The following is a 17,530-nucleotide window of genomic DNA, read 5'->3' as shown; positions in this document are numbered from 1 at the left end:
TGTGTAACTTGAAAAAACTATCTCTTAAAAAATAAAAATTTTGTCTAATTTTTACAATTATAAAACTTTATAAATCTTATAAATTATAAACTTAATTTTTATAATTCTTTTTGCAATCTAAATGATATACTTTATATCTATTAGCGAATAAGAAATATTATACATTTATGACATTCTTATCATTTCAAAGCAGATATTTTTTATTAAACTTGGAGATGCAAAAGAATTTTGGAAAATTTTATTACATTCTTTTTTACTTAAAATTTTATAATTTAATCCTAAAAGTAAAGGTCTTTTGAAAAAAATGTAACGTATTAGTAAGTATAGCAAAGTAAAAGCAATTTGACACGTATTTTCTCGACAAATGCTAAAAGTAAATGATACACTCTTATGTTATCTGGTTCCTGCGAGAATCGTATTTAGAATCAGTTGCGAACTTATAGTATATTCATAGTGCGGATGCATTAAATCGGTAATGTGATACGCGACAACTTGATTATCGGTGCAGGTACATTTGCCGAGAAATCAGCTGTACGTATCGAGGGTCAGTCCGAAGATGAACCTTGGAGAAATCCTGGACAAAGTGTGCCGCGAGAAGAATCTGGATAGGAGCAAGTACGAGCTTCGTCATCCAGGTAAATATTTACTAAATAAAACTGCGCTTGGATTTAATAAACTTGCAAAATCGTACGATTAAACTCGAGAAAAATAAACTTGCAATGCAATAATTAAATACATAATGGAAATACTTTCGAACTGTAATGTATTTGTAAACTGTGTTATTTAATAACAAGATAATTTAATTAATTCAATTATTTATTTATTTATTTATTTAATAAAAAAGTTCAGATTTTGATACTGTTTCTTTATATATTACATAAATTTTTATATATTACATAATAAGGTAAAAGTTTATCTTTACGCAACCACCATCAATGACTTTGACCTTGACATATGTTGTCAACACTGCTGAGTGACCTTCAAAAGGTTTTACTCGTTGTTTATTAAGTTATTAACAAAAAATTTTATGAAATATAATAGTTTCTGTCAGTGTTAAAGGAAGTAATTTGCTGATATATGTATAGACAGTACACACACTAATTAGCAAATTACTTCCCTTATAGACCTCGTTCGTGTACACGTGTTGGCGAGGGAGGGACTCCGCCCCTCCCCCGCCCACTCATTCAATAAATAATATTTACAATTATAAACGTACAATTATGGTTAAAGCAGAAAATACGTTGTTTTCATGCTTTCTAACACATAAAATTGTATATATGTATATACTTTTTTATGCCAACTATTTTCTGCTTTAACAAAAGACTGTTTTTGTATATATTACATATATTATAGCAGTGAGTCTCGTTATATATAACATATATAAAGTTATATATTACGTTATATATTACATATGTATACAAACCAGAGTGAATCGTTAATATAAAATATATTAACAATTCACTGGTTTAAATGACTCTTTTATTCGTACAGGTACTATTTCCACATATATATTAGTCATTTATGCCTTTCAATACTCAAAATAACTGCTATATTTTTCAAACTTTTTTTGTTAATAATTTTTCAATAAAGAACGTGCGACGGTTAAAACCTTCTGAAGGTTTCACTTAGGAGGATGACCTTGACAATATATGTCAAGGTCAAGGGCATTGGCTAGGGCTGTGTAAAGGTAAACTTTTACTCATAATAATTCTATTTGTATGTACGCAGTATAATTAATGTATATACGTGTAATTTTCTCCTAAGAATATTGAAGAATTTATTCTAAATATATATCGAAAAATAGATAAATATTTCACCGTCATTCAGACAAATTGGTTGTTATATTATTTTTTATTTTGGTTCAGAAGTGTGTAATAGTTTGAATAATAATGATATATTATATTAAATGTTTTTGAGAGACTGCAATTAAGGTCATCTAAACACTTATTATTATTGCATTAATTAATAACACATAACAATACTAATTAGATGATTTATTAATGCAATATGTTAAAACTAAACCATTAAAACATCGACTTCTACAGTCAATTTATTTGAGATGGTGTATAAACTTCATTTAATTCTTTATTAAGTTTTATGTTATTACGTAATATGAGCATCACGAAATAGGAATAGATTCATTCTTAAGAAAGCTTGATATTTAAATCATTAGCACGTCACTTGTAGATATTTTAATCGAACGAACGAGTTTAGAATTTAATATGAGATAATGAATAGAGAGCTGGAATGACAACATTAGATATTATGAATACGGATAACGACATGATAAATTGTATAAATGTGAATTAACAAATCATATATATATATATATAGGGTAAACGAAAGCAAAACGGCACACTTTTAACGAAAAAAAATATTTACGCAGAAGCAGTAGGTAAGCTTTGTTATAAAATTATTATAACATAACAAATCAGTATTTATTTCTCCTTATTACCTATTAATCAGACTTTAATCAAATCATAGATAAAAAAGATATTAAATGATTTTTAATATCTTCCTTTTGGTCCATTTTATCTTCAAGGTAAAACGGACTATCCCTGGAGGCAAAATGGACCTACCTATCTTTTTTTCTATGGCTTTGTCAATATCTTTGGTATATTTAGTCAGTCTCCTTTTAAAGTTATTTTTGGCACATTATATAAAGTCGACGCCTTATTGAGACCCATTGCACTAGTAGCAACTTTTACAATAGCATCTTTCATACTATTTTTGTCCCAAGACTGTCGATTCGATTTTCTTTTGTAGTTATTCACCATCTAAATTAACAAAGTGTGCAAATTATAAACTTGCACATTGCTTCTTCATCATTACAGATCACTACCATTGCTCCTATTTTATTTCGCTCACAAAGCTCCTCTTATGAGGAAGCTTGTATTTTATTTGGTGCATAATTATTAGTATTTATTAGTTTAGTTTCCTCATAGAGGAAGCTTTATGAGCGAAATAAAATAGGAGCAATGGTAGCGATCTGTAATGATGAGAAAACAATGGGCAAGTTTCTAATTTGTTTCTAACTTTTTTTAATTTTAAATTTAACCCTTTTATGAATTAAAAAAGGGTCAGCTTAGCACAAGGGTTAGCACAAGTGGGGTTTTACAATTGACACATTGTCAAATCGATGTTGACTTTGGGAGTTTAGGCTACATGGTCCATATATGGACTTCGCATATGTACCTTTGATCACGTATAAAGCTGGATCTAATCAACCAAATCTTAAAGGATTATATATGAAATAGGGGTAGAAAAGACTGAAGAGTATAATAAAATTAGAAATAGCCCGATATCTTAAAATTTGCGAAAGTTAGAGCTACCACAGGCATTTCTAAAAAAATTATGGATTTTTGATCGCGTATAAAGCTGGGTCTAATCAACTAAATCTTAAAGAATTATATATATGAAATAGGGGTAGAAAAGACTAAAAAATATAATAGAATTAGAAATAGGCTATAGTTAGGAATAGGACCAATATACGAGCAATAATCGATGTTACAACAATTTTAACTTGTATCCATATTTATTAAATTGACGTTTCGTACCGTACTCGGACTTCTTCAAAATTGTCAATTAAGCGAATAATTAATTACTAACATATATCGGGGTCAAAATAACAATCAATTAAGCAAGGAGACGCGCCGCAATTACATAGTCAAAACTTAAAATTATAAAACGCTTTCTTCTCAAGTCAGTCATGCTCCAATTAAATTTCCGTTTTAATCAGTATATCGTCGTCCCGTGGAGACCCATGCAAGTTCACGATTTTGAAAGGTACCATGCATTTCTGGACCATCTTAGTGGCAACTGGATAAATGTATTTAAATAAGATGATTTAATATCGACTCATAATATTATAAATCGGGACTTACATAAGTGTTCAGAGATGACGGGAACCAAGACAGACAAAACTTCTGTGGTATCGATATAACAACGTCTGATCTGTGCGAAGACTCATCGCGAACTGAGAGAGAAATGAACTTGACACGCGGACAAAGATTGTTTGCAATTATTTAACCGTGGAAAGTTTGTTTAAGACATCAAAATAAACTTCGTCCAATAACTCGGTGTCTTTGTTAGAGTTAATCCCGTTTGTTTGCTCTTTGATATGTATCATTTCAGAGATCATTCGTTTTTGATAATACGGTTCATGATCTAAGATACCTGTATTATCCCAGTCAAAGGTGTGATTATAATTTAAAATGTGCTCTGTTATCACCGAATGCTTGGATTCATCCAATATGATGTTATACTTGTGCTCTCTAATTCTAGTCCGAAGCTTTCTTTTCGTCTGGCCAACGTACGATGCATCGCAATTTTTGCAATTAATCTTGTATACTATATTATTGTTCATAAACAGCGAATTCTTGTCTTTTTGGACCCTGATGATACTACTAAGTTTGTTCAAGATACGGTACCCCATGGATATGCTTGGTTTATCAACTTTCGAGGCAATTAATTCCGAGATTGATTTAATGTATGGAAGAACAATGAAATTCTTTTTTTGTGTTTCTGCTTTTTCTGTGTTTCCGTTCAATGATTGGTTGATAAGTTTTTTTAGTCTCAGATTGATATGGGTGAAAATTAAATCCATAGGGTAACCGTTCTCAAGCAAATTGTTAATAATAAATAATAAATTCTTTTCATAAAAATTCGGATGGGATAACCTAATTGCTCTATCTACTAAACTGTATATGGTACCAAGTTTATGTTGTATGGGATGACTAGAGTAAAACGACAAAAATCTTCCGGAAAACGTTTTTTTGTGAAACCAGTCAGTAACAATCATGTTATCCCTTACGATCAATTTAACGTCCAAAAAGCTAATACTTCTATTTTCTTCGTATTCAATAGTGAATTTTATTCTATCGTGGTAATTATTGAATCTATTAAATATGTCAAGAACATTCTCCCTCCGGACCGCCATTATGATGTCGTCAACATAGCGGCGATAAAAAGATGGTCGGATATCCAATGTGCTCAAGATGTTCAAGATCTCTTCCTCCAGATCTTCCATGACAATGTCAGCCGATAAAGGTGACAGGGGAGAACCCATTGGAGACCCGAATGTTTGTTTGTATATTTTGTTATTAAATACAAAAAATGTGGATGACAATACAAATTCCATGGCAGTAACAAATTCCTTTCGCGGTAACTTCGTTTTACGTTTTATAAATTTCCATCTTTTCATTATGCCCTCAATCACCAATTCTGTGGGGACGTTCGTGAATAACGAAACCACGTCAAAGGAAACCAGTATTTCAGAATCATCCAACGTTAAGTTCGAAAGGTCAATGCACAGCTCAAAACTATTATTCACATGGCTTTTGGGTTTAGGGAGGCTATTGGCCAAGATCGTTTGTAAAAAAGCAGCCAATGGATAAAGAGCCGTATTTATAGACGAAACAATTATTCTAAATGGTACATTTTCTTTATGGATTTTTGGGAGGCCATATGGTTTAGGAAGGTTCGAATCACTGGAATGTATAGAATAATATTCTCTTGGAGAGATATACTCCTTCTCCAACTACTTTTTTAGGAGGTTATTCGTCAATTTAATAAATATGGATACAAGTTAAAATTGTTGTAACATCGATTATTGCTCGTATATTGGTCCTATTCCTAACTATAGCCTTTGCTTCAAACGAGCGGAAAATATTATTTTAGAATTAGAAATAACCTATATCTCAAAATTTGCGGAAGTTAGAGTTGCCACAGACATTTTTCAAAAATTCAAAATTTTATTTAAAAAATGAACTCCTTTACCGATCATCGCCAAATTCAATACCAACCTTCCTTTAATGATACTCTACATTTAAAAAAAAATTGAGCCCAATATCTCAAAATTTACGGACATCAAATCCGTACACACACACACACACACACACACACACACACACACACACACACACACACACACACGCACGCACGCACGCACGCACACGCACACGCACACGCACACACGCACGCACACGCACACGCACACGCACACGCACACGCACACGCACACGCACACGCACACGCACACGCACACGCACACGCCACGCACCCGCACACGCACACGCACACGCACACGCACACGCACACGCACACGCACACGCACACGCACACGCACACGCACACGCACACGCACACGCACACGCACACGCACACGCACACGCACACGCACACGCACACGCACACGCACACGCACACGCACACGCACACGCACACGCGCACGCGCACGCACACGCACACGCACACGCACACGCACACGCGCACGCGCACGCGCACGCGCACGCGCACGCGCACGCGCACACACACACGCACACACACACACACACACACACACACACACACACACACACGGACATTTTGCAAAAATGTGATTTTTCGATGTTTTAGAACATTCTAAACACATTGGCAAGGAAAACTAAAAAAAATTTTTTTCATGAAAACAAAGCTTCCTCTATGAGGAAGCAATAACAATAATAACGCTTTAACAATGTCAAAGTCATAATGTCCTTAACAGACCATGTTCCGTTTTGCCCGGTCCGTTTTGCCTTTTGGGTACTGATTAAATCAATCTCTAAACTTGAAGTTATGTTGTACTATTTTTTAATTTTTTTTTACTTTAAAACCAAAAGAAACAATATTAATTTATATATGCATCAGTAAAACTCATTATGATAAACCCAAATAAACTGTAAACTAGTTGAAAATTGCAAAATTTAGATCAAACCATAAAATTGAAATCTTATTTTGCTAAATTACAGTGCCGACGAATGACAGCTTTGAGCGCACTGACCGAATGTGAGTGGAAGATATATACTATCTAATAATGCTAGTTGCCACTACAGGGTGCTAATGGTTTAAATATATTGAGAGCAGGTCCGTTGTACCTGCAGGTGCCATTTCGTTTCCCTATATATATATATATATATATATACATATATAGGGAAACAAAATATATAAGAAAGATTGGATACTTCGTAAATTGGACGCTTTTCCGGATTTTGCACAAATAATTAACTTTGGAACAAAAATTTTGACTATTAAAAAATTTTAAGGTTTACATCATGAGGTTTACAATTAACAATATTTTATAATATATGTGTACATGTGTTATAGTTAAACGTGTAAATAAGGCTTCAGAAGCCAAGTGGGATCGTGCATGTGCGTATATAATGTAAACACAATCCAATTTTCCGTAAATGCTTTTATTACATGTATTAAGCTGGGTATACACTTAGCGAACGAACAGCGAATGCGAACGTTCAGATATTCGCGTTTTTGCTCCTAGGTTATTTGTTCTTTCTTTCGATTGCACCAAATACTAGAATTCGACCAGATTCGATGTTTGCTGCATGTAGCAATTTGAAATTTTTGATTATATCTGTTGAATAATGATAACAAACGTTTACGTTCGCTGTTTGTTCGGTGTTCGTTCGCTAAGTGTATACCCAGCTTTATGTGTCAATAAAAGTCTTCATCTCAATCCTTTTCTGATTTTTTAATGATTCTTATGTAGGTATATTTTCAATTCTTCAAGTTCCGTCAAAATATATTATGTTCATGTTTATACTTGATACAAAGTAATGAAATAACTGAATGTGTGTGTTTGCGCGCGCGCGCGCTTTACTGTAACACTTGCTACACAATGACATAACTGGAAAGAAACAAAGTTTTGCAGAAAAGTTTTGCAATTTAATCGAATTAACAAATGTTTTTGAAATTTGGTGATCAAGCTCTCTTAGAGTTTACTTTATAGCGATTGAAAGCGTTCGATCCTAATAATCTTCATTTCTGACGGGACACCACGACGTACATCGCGACGTACAGCCGTGCGCGAAATATTTCAGTTAGCTAGTTATAGCGGCCGGCTGCTGAGATCACTATCGCAAGGTTGCCGGCTGGCAACCTACAGCACTTGTTACTTCTAGTCGTTAGACTCTGCGGCTCTCCTCGTCCTCATCCTCGCGCGCTCGTCCCGCGAAAGAGCGAATGTAAACGCTGACACCCCGCGCTACCCGCTCGCGCTCTCCGCGTACACTTTATAATTGATCCGCACCGCGCTGCACCGCGCTGCGCCGCGCCGCGCCGCGCGAGGGAACGGAGAGAACGCAATTCCAGTTTCCCGCTCGCATACCTCCCGGTGCATTCACGCTCGCGCCGCGGCGAGTCCCTCGGACGCTGCGACGCGAGCTGAGGCTCCCGCGGGCGACGATACACAGGTGAGGGACGCATCTTAACGCTTTTCCTTGCAATAGTATTTTCATATTTTCGCGATTCGCATTTCTTCAGTTGTATTCAAGGGTAACATCGAAAACGAGAAATTTCCTGTAAATTTTTTATTGCTATACATATAAATTTTTTGCTATCAAAATAAATTCTTTACGTGCCATCGTGCACGACAGTATAAATTATGTAAAATATACTGAAAACTCTTTTACTATTCGATATTGGTAAATTGATAAAATTATATAGTAGAGTAACTCAATGTATTCTATATTTCTGGGGAAAATAAATCTTGTGATAGCTGATTGATGGACATTTGTTCTATTCAATCCACGAGCCAGAGGGCAAGTCTTCGATATATTTTATCAATCTATATTATCGTACATGCATGATGATGCACAAAAAAGCTAACTTGTTTCGATATACGGTGTAAAAAAAAACTTGCATTTCTGATGTTAGAATTCAATATAATTGTCCAAATATTATTTTCCAAGTGTTTTTACATTGATATTAGTATCAGTTTTTATATTGATATTAGTATATCATCATTCCAATCAATATCATTGATTAATTAGCAATGCGTTCTATTAATTTGAGATTTTATTATCAAATACCGGTAAAAATTTTTTTGTGTAAAAACATAAATATAATGTATAAATATGTATAAATTATGTATAAATATATAAATATAGAATTATAAATAAAATATGTCTATATATTATGTTTTCTTGATTTATCGTAAGAAAATAGTTATTTCTTTTCAAAGTTTTAAGTAAATAGTAAGTGCCAAAGTTTTAGGAAAAGAAATAACAGTATAAAAGTTAAAGAATACAACATTTTATGTTTGCAATAACTTTATTTATAATTCAAAAGAGATATTAAAAATGTCATGTATGAGCCTTTTGCCTCTTTTGTAAGTTTGGATCTGTTTCTTTTATTGTTAGAAGAAATCAGCAATAACATCATTCAATATAAAATTACTTTTTTTTAGCACAAGAACAAGAAAAATCAATTTTCTTGTAGCTTTTCGGACGTTGAATACAATCCCGTTTGCCAAATTGCTCTACTTATTACGTCACAATTTTGAGACATGTATAGTTAAAGTTGCAAAAAAGAGCTATTTTAATGTATTTTGGCATGTTATAAGTTATAACTATGATATGTGACGTGTTGGAGAAGTTTTAATGCATTCAAAATTAAGCATGTTGTTAGGACTTTCCGCTCTTAAAAGGAACTTATTGTGTCAATTATGGTTAAAATTAAAGATATTAATAATTAACGTAGAATCTATTGCGTTAAAATTGCATCCATTAAGGATCTATATATTCTTTAATCATGTTATTCAACATGTTATAAGTTTTTCATGTCGTTGAATACTAATCTAATTTTAAAATGGATAAATTCAAAATAACAGAGCCAATATGGCAAATATCATAATTAAAAGTGGTCAAATTTTTACTTTTGATATTCATCATATTGGCTCCGTTATTATGAGTTTATCAACTTTGACATCAGATAAATATTCATCAACCTGAAAAACTCTTAAGCGTTTGAATAACATAATTAAAGGGTATTTCATAGATCCTTAATGGTCTGTGTAAAATACTAAAATATTATTAATGATTAACATAGAGTCTCAACTTTAACGCAATGAATAGACATTTTTTAATTCAATTCACATTCAAAAATGTCTATTCATTGCGTTAAAGTTGAGATTCTATGTTAATCATTAATATCTTTTTAACTATAATCGACACAATAAATTCCTTTCAAGGGTGAAACCTAACAAAACTTATTCAATTTTGATTGCAATAAAACTTCTCCATCATGTCACATATCGTAGTAATATGCTATGATGATGATAAATCCTTTTATTCCTATTGAGTGGAACATAGGGTCTTGACGAAATCGCGCCATCCATCCCTGTCCTGTGCCAACGCTTTGGCTTCACCCCAAGTCTTGTTAGTCGCCTTTAGTTCTTTTTCGATGGTTCTTCGCCAGGTATTTCTGGGTCTGCCTCTTCTCCTATTGCCCCGTGGGTTCCAATCCAAGGCTTGTCTTGCCACATTATTTCGTAGCTTACGAAAAGTATGACCGATCCATTTCCATTTTCTTTATACAATCTGGAGTTTGATAGGGCTCTGGTTTGTGATCTCCTACAGTTTTTCATTGGATATTACATTAGCCCACCATATTCCTATGATGTGACGTAGGCATCAGTTTACGTAGGACTGGAGGCTATTTAAGATGTTGTTGCTCATTTTCCATGTTTCGCAGCCGTAGAGGAGGACGGACTTGACGTTTGCGACGCTTTTTTCCCCGGTCTCGCTATCCGGAGGAGGGCTATCGTGGATTAACAGAACGCGAAGTTAGGTTGAGAGAACGGCCAGATACGAAAAGGTACCGCGGGCGGATGCCCGCAGATAGTTGCCAGACAAACGTAATATGGGCGCCAGGCGTGAATATTCGCGCCACCGCGCAATACCTTATTTAACGCAATATCCCAGGCGATACCTCAGGGCGTAGTTTCCTTTTTATGGAGATTTGGAGAGGAGGCATGACACAATTAATCAGACACAACTTAACAGAAATAGAATAATATATATTTGAGATCGGTGACAGAAATGTAATCGGAGAAATAACATAGTAGAAATCAGAGACGAAAATGTAGTCAACATAATTGAAATCAGAGACAGAAATGTAGTCAACATATTTGAAATCAGAAATAAGACAGATAGAATAATGTGTTTGAAGCAATAAGAAAGACAGAATAATAGGTTTGAGTCAGAAACGAGAAAGATACCGGAAAAGATGTAAAGACGAATGTCAGTGCGGCGAACCGCCTTCCGCGCAAACACGAATCACGAAGCACTGAAATATCGAAGAACACGTACGACTTATTCTCACGCATACTCACGAATCCGAAACGCACAACGACTCATTCTCATGCATACTCCCGAATCCGAATCCGAATCTCACGCATACTCACGCAAACTCCCGCATCCGAATCTCACGCAACGACTTACACTCACGCATACTCACGCAAACTCCCGAATCCGAATCTCACGCATATTCACGATCCGAGCATTACCCAACTCTGGGCGGTTGGCCTCGTCATGCCGAACCGTCGGCAGACGATCGTCCTCGCCTCACGTTACCCAACTCTCGGCGGTTGGCCTCGCCATGCCGATCCGTCGGCAGACGCTCGTCCTCGCCTCGTTACCCAACTCTCGGCGGTTGGCCTCGCCATGCCGATCCAGCGGCCGACGATCGTCCTCGTCCCGATCCGCCAACGCAAAACGACCCGAATCGCGGACGATTCCGCGGCTTGCCACGCGAATCCAGAAATTTCTCGCATCACTCGCTCACGACGAAACCCGGTGATTCCATGGCACCGCGCCAATCCCGACGACTCGACGGTCTTACCCAAGTACTCTACATGTACGCTAACATCCGCGACACGAATTGCACAATAGCGACCCTAACATTTATCACGAATACCGTACACACAATACCGAATACGCAAAACTCATCCGCGACACAAATTGCGCAATAGCGACTCTATTTACCACGAATACCGGACACACGCTAACGAATGCACAAAGTGACTGTCGGCCTCGACGGTGCTCTCGGGGAGGGCTTACGTGGTCTCTACATACGTGAGGATTCGCTCTCGGCGGGGCCCCGGCATGGCTTCCGATCCAGCCTTTCCGACACAAAAAAGAGCGCAAGGTAACGAGGGGCGCTCATTCTCCAGTAATACGCAAGGTAGCAGGTATTACCAGATTTCTCAAGGTAGTAAGGTAGCTGACTCTTGATCACCGGGGCCAGCGCCTCGAGCGAATTCCCTTCACCGCGGGGACGCCAGAGTGGTGACCTTACAAAACGATATCCCACGAAGAGCCTTCGGATCGGTCGTAGAAGGATGTTCACCTCGCTCGGTCCGGCACGACAGTGCTGAGACGATGGCTCGCCGGGATCGCGCCGGTTCCCCGCGCTTGCGCAGTGGCGCACCGCCTGCCGTGTCCGCCGATCCGGGCGCCGCTCTCTGCGCCTAGCGCCGCTAGGCTTCTTCCGGCGGCGCCACTCGAACTATCTTTGCCCTGACGCGGTCCCTTTAAAGAATCCGGCTGTCCAGGCCGCGATTATCGGCCAGGCCATGGCCACGTCCACCGGCAGCCCCTCGGGGTGGCGGCCACAGGGCCGTGCTTCGGCAGGGCGTCCCCCGGGGTCCTTCAATTTCCCACTTCTGCAGTAACCGAGCTCGGGATTGGGTCTCGTACGGCGGCCCTTGGCGTTGCGCTTGCGGGGAGGTCCGGACGCGACCCGACCGACAACCATGTTCCTCGGTCGTTTCTCTGGCTGTGTTTCCTGATTTCTCCCTCGTTGCGACTCAAAGCCGTTACATAGAAACCCAGTCACCACCGGCAATCCCCTTAAAATAATCTCAGTAACGCTAATTATTAATACGAAATTGCCCTCCCCCGCTCCGAGCGAGGAAACACCCCCGACCTTCCCCTCGGCCGAGCCCGTCTGGGTGGCGGACGCGATTTGTCACGTCACACGTTTGAATTAAAGATTTTTATTTTTGTCCTCCGCATAACTTGTTTTGAGCGCCAGACGGGTCGCAGCTGAACAAAAGCCGCCCTAGCTTTATTTACTCGGCTCCTGATGTCCGCCGCCGTACCTCCGTAGGCATTGGTTTACGTAGGACTGGAGGCTATTTAAGATGTTGTTGCTCATTTTCCACGTTTCGCAGCCATAGAGGAGGACGGACTTGACGTTGGAATTAAAGATTTTTATTTTTGTCCTCGGCATAATTTGCTTTGAGCGCCAGACGGGTCACAGCTGAGCAAAAGCCGCCCTGGCTTTATTTACTCGGCTCCTGATGTCCGCCGCCGTACCTCCGTTCAGGCCTACCATGCTGCCGAGATAGCAGAATTCTGGTACTCTCTCGATGTCGGCCTCCCCCAACCTCAGTCTTGAATTATTCCGGGGATTAATCCGCATCTCTTTGGTCTTTTTATTGTTGATCTTAAGTCCGATGCTAGCTGCCTCAGTTTTTAAATTGTTGAGCTTTGCCTCCATGTCTTGGAAACTTTCTGCCAGAAGACAGAGGTCGTTCGCAAAACCTAGCTCCTCCAGCCGACTGCTGAGTCCCCGCTGAATCCCGCGGCTTTGGTTTGTTGCTTTACGGAGAGTGCAATCCAGTGTCATAATGAACAGGATGGATGAGAGGAGACATCCCTGCTTCACCCCGAACTCAACGGTGATAGGTGGTGAGAGCGTCTCGCAGTGTTCCACCTGACACGTGTAACCTTCGTACGTGGCCCAGACCAAACGTATGATTTTTTGAGGGATGCCAAATGACGACATTGCCGTCCACATCCTCTCTCGGTCGATTGAGTCGAAAGTCTTTTTGAAGTCGACGAATAGGATATATAATGCGACCTGATGTTCGGCAAATTGTTCGATTATAATTCGGAGTATGTTGATGTGATCGGTCGTGGATCTGCCTTCCCTGAAGCCAGCTTGTTCCTCTCGTAACATATCGTCAACTGGCTTTCGTATCCTGTTCAGGATGATACGTGACAGGATCTTACCGCATACCGGGAGCAGTGTGATTCCTCTCCAGTTATTACAGTCTGATTTGTCTCCCTTTTTTGGCAGTTTAATCAGGACCCCCTGGTTCCACTCACCAGGAAGAGTCTCCTCGTCCCAGACCCTCCTCAGCAGCGGCTCCAGGATGTCAGTCGACAGCTTCAAGTTTGTCTTGAGGATCTCAGAAGCGATATTGTCAATGCCTGGTGCTTTTCCACCTTTCATCTCTTTGATGGCTTGAATGATTTCGTCTTTGGTGGGTGCTGCAATACTAATGTTGGGGTTCTCCGTGGTTTCAAGTTCTTGCATGTCTGCTGTTCTTGGTGTGGTTGTGGCATTGAAAGTTGCCAGCGTTGACTGCACTCTGCGCTCGGGATGCCAGTTGTTCGGTATAGAGCCTCTTGTGTCTCTTCGTATTTTCTTTTTCACGCTCCTGTTTGCTGTTGTGTTTTCTGCGGCGGCAGCTGTCTTTTGGGCTCTAGTGCGACTGCTGTTCACTACATCTTTCTTTTCTCTCCGTGTTTTGATGGAGGTCCAGGTGTCTTCTGAGATCCATTCTTTCGTCGTTTCGCAGGTATCCAAGAAGGTTCGTTTTCGACACTCCCAGTCACCATCAATCCCGCGGTGTTCCGTGTCTGCCAGAGCTTCGAATTTGTTCCGCAGTTGCAGTTCGAACTCGCCCTTGACTTGGAGTGACTGAAGTCTGGCGATGTCGAACCTTCTTCTTCTCGTTTTTCTGTTTGCTGATCTAGCGACACCCAGGAGACCTTGTAGCATGTCTTATGTGGAAACAGCGAGCCGCCGACGACCAGGTTGAAGGTCCCGCATACCTCGATCAGCCGTTCCCCATTGTCGTTAATGATTCCGACCGCGTGTCTTCCCATCACATTTTCTCGGCCCCCGTTATCTCTGCCGATTTTTGCATTTAGATCTCCCATGAGCATTATAATGTCTCTCCTCTTGATGCGCGCCAGAGTTGCAATGAGTTGGTTGTAAAACTTGTCTTTCTCTTCTACAGTGGCTACATCGGTGGGCGAGTAGCATTGCACAATGGCGGACACGGGTTCTGAAACGTGCGGTGATGATTCGGTCGCTTACGGGGATCCACTCCATTAAGCTATTCTTGGCTCACCGCGTCATGAGAAGTCCCACTCCGTTGGCGTGAGGCTGGCCGCCTTCCTTGCCCGAGTAGATGAAGCTCATTCCGCTCCCCGCTCTCGTTTCTCCGAACCCCGTCCACCTTGTCTCGCTCAGAACCAGAATCTCCAGCTTATATCTTTCCATCTCAGATGTCACCTCACGTAGTCTGCCCGTTTCCCACATGGCCTTTACATTTTGTCTAGTTTCAGTAATAAGATTTTTTGTTCAGGTGTGCGGATTATTAGCCCACAGCACCCTAGCCCGGGGGAGGGGCTGCCTCCTGACCGCTCCCAGGCTGCGGGATTTTTCTGCCGGGGTTGTCTCCCTTGCCTGATTTTGGTCCGCCCCGGGTATTTTATTTCCCCGGTACCCTCTATTTCTAGCGAGCGTTCCCCTATCCGCCACCTGGGGAGGCGCCCGATAAGGGATCAGCAACCCCACACGGGATAATATGCCATAATACATTAAAAAATAGCCTTTCTTGCAAATTTCTCTACATTGAGACGTAATAGAGCAATTTGGCAAACGGGATCGTATTCAGCTAAAAAGCTATAAAAAAACTATTTCTTTCGTTTTTGTGCATTTTTTGTTGACAGTGTAATCACCCATCATGTTTTCGTCCCACCATCTTTTATAACGAGTCTCCATAACTAATATAAGCCTCTATAGTTCTATTTATAATCATAATTTATTTGTATTGCCAATATGGCCTAAGATATTTTAAATATATTTTAATTTATTTTAATATCATTTGCTTTATACTTAAAGAAAAATTAAATAAGATGTGGAGGATATTTTTTTTCCTTCAAATGTATGTTGTGTGGACCTTAATCTTTAAAAATTTATGGTATTTATTGATTGAGCAAAAACAAAATAAAAATTTATAAACTAGTGTTATCATCAGATGTGATGTTTCTTAATACTAACCGACATCTGATACCAAATGTATCAAAGACCGTAACAATCTGTTTTTACTGTTCTTACTGTTTTTACTGTAGTTAATCTGGAGGAAACGTTGAAACTATCGCTGTCGCTACAGGACTATCACCTGCAAGAGGTGACTCTGTACGCGAAGCAAACTAGGAGTTTGGGTCCGACGCTAAGTACGCAAGACATAATGGCATTGCAGAGGCAGGAGGAGCGGCGACGACAGCAAACCAAGCAGAGCGTGTTTGGTTTCATGTTTAAGAAATCCAAGGAAAATTCTCTGAGCATGGATAGTCTCGGGGCACGCAGTGTGTCGCCAGCCAGGAGTGACGAAACCGCGAGAAGCGTTAGTCCTCTTCAGCCGCCGGCTCGGCCGCAAAGGAAGAGGAGACCAGCCCCGAAACCACCTGCCAACGCTGCACAAACCGTTCAAGATACATCCGGAGACAGCGGCAAGGACAAAATGACGATCAATCACAGCCGTAACAGCAGCGACAGTTCTGGCTACCATGAGGCGTCCGTGCTTAGTGATAATCCGGATTCGGCTGCGAGACTACCGGAAACTCTGCCAAGGAGAAGTAAGGCACCAAGTCTGTTTGATGCGTCCAGGAAATTGGCGCAAACTTCACAGTCTAGCAAGAGTCTGGGCAATCTGACAGCGACCGATGAAACGCTCAGTCGAGGGATTAGCAGCACTTCCCTTAGCTCCACTGGTAAGATTTGATTTGATTACGCGCAATTTATACATATAAGTATACGCAATTTGATGATAACACGTTCTCAGCATTGTCTATTGAATAGGTCTACAATAGCGATGGAATTAAATATCTTACAGGCAGACTCTTTGAGTCTGTTAGCATATAGTTTAGAACTTTCTATAATTAAAATAGGAGAAGTCAAGGCTATCAAGGTCAAACGCAGATCGTCGTGCGTAATATCAGTAAACTGATTTATTAGTCGTCTTAATACATTAATCCGTACGTTTCAGCTCAGCTTTGAGCCATCTTCAGCAGTAGTTACAAAAGTTTGTTAAACGTTCTCCGTACCATATGGTAAGTTTACTGATTCAAACTATCAGAAACATAGACCAATTGATCCATATCAATCGGTCTGAAAAACGTGGAATACAGAGCCGTGTACAGAATGAATAATCTGCGAAGGAGCTGAAACGTACAGATTAATGTATTAAGACGACTAATAAATCAGTTTACTGATATTATGCACGACGATCTGCGTTTGAACCTGAAGCCTTGACTTCTCCTATTTTAATCTCGAGGGTCCTCATATTACTTTATTTCTATAATTACTTTGAAAAATAAAAGCAGCTAATAAAACCTAGCCAGAAATGATTAGTCGATTCGAATCGATTTATACACTGAGAGCCGAAAAACAGTAATAGTCTCTGAATTTTCGTTCATTCTTAACTTTTAATCTCAATACACAGATGCTTACTTAAAAAAGTAATGTCTTCTGAAAAACACAGTAATATCTAAAGATTAAGATCGTAAGTGATACTGTCTGAAAGAAATAATAGAAAAGAAATAATTACTGAGAAGTTCCATTATTCAATCATGTGCGATTCTGTAACCATAAAGCGAGGAGCACACACTTCTGCACAACGCATAATGCGTAA

At 39.3% G+C, this 17,530-nt stretch overlaps 1 protein-coding gene across 12 annotated transcripts in view; it reads left to right on the top strand.

The window, feature by feature from the left end:
- The window catches only part of LOC139781649 (uncharacterized), a 173,269-nt gene that overhangs the window by 40,788 nt on the left and 114,951 nt on the right, over positions 1–17,530 (top strand). For all 12 annotated transcript variants that reach the window (XM_071720513.1, XM_071720510.1, XM_071720514.1 and 9 more), the window contains 2 exons: positions 509–635; positions 15,969–16,610. In XM_071720513.1, coding sequence (XP_071576614.1) covers positions 509–635; positions 15,969–16,610 — 769 coding nt within the window. The remainder of the gene's footprint in view (positions 1–508; positions 636–15,968; positions 16,611–17,530) is intronic.

Source organism: Temnothorax nylanderi, unplaced genomic scaffold, assembly GCF_030848795.1.
Source record: "Temnothorax nylanderi isolate EJ_2023f unplaced genomic scaffold, tnyl_v1.0 TNYL_tig0351_pilon, whole genome shotgun sequence".
In the NCBI taxonomy this organism is placed as follows: Eukaryota; Metazoa; Arthropoda; class Insecta; order Hymenoptera; family Formicidae; genus Temnothorax; species Temnothorax nylanderi.
Note: the sequence above shows the minus strand (reverse complement) of the source record. Positions and strands in the feature narration are given on the sequence as shown.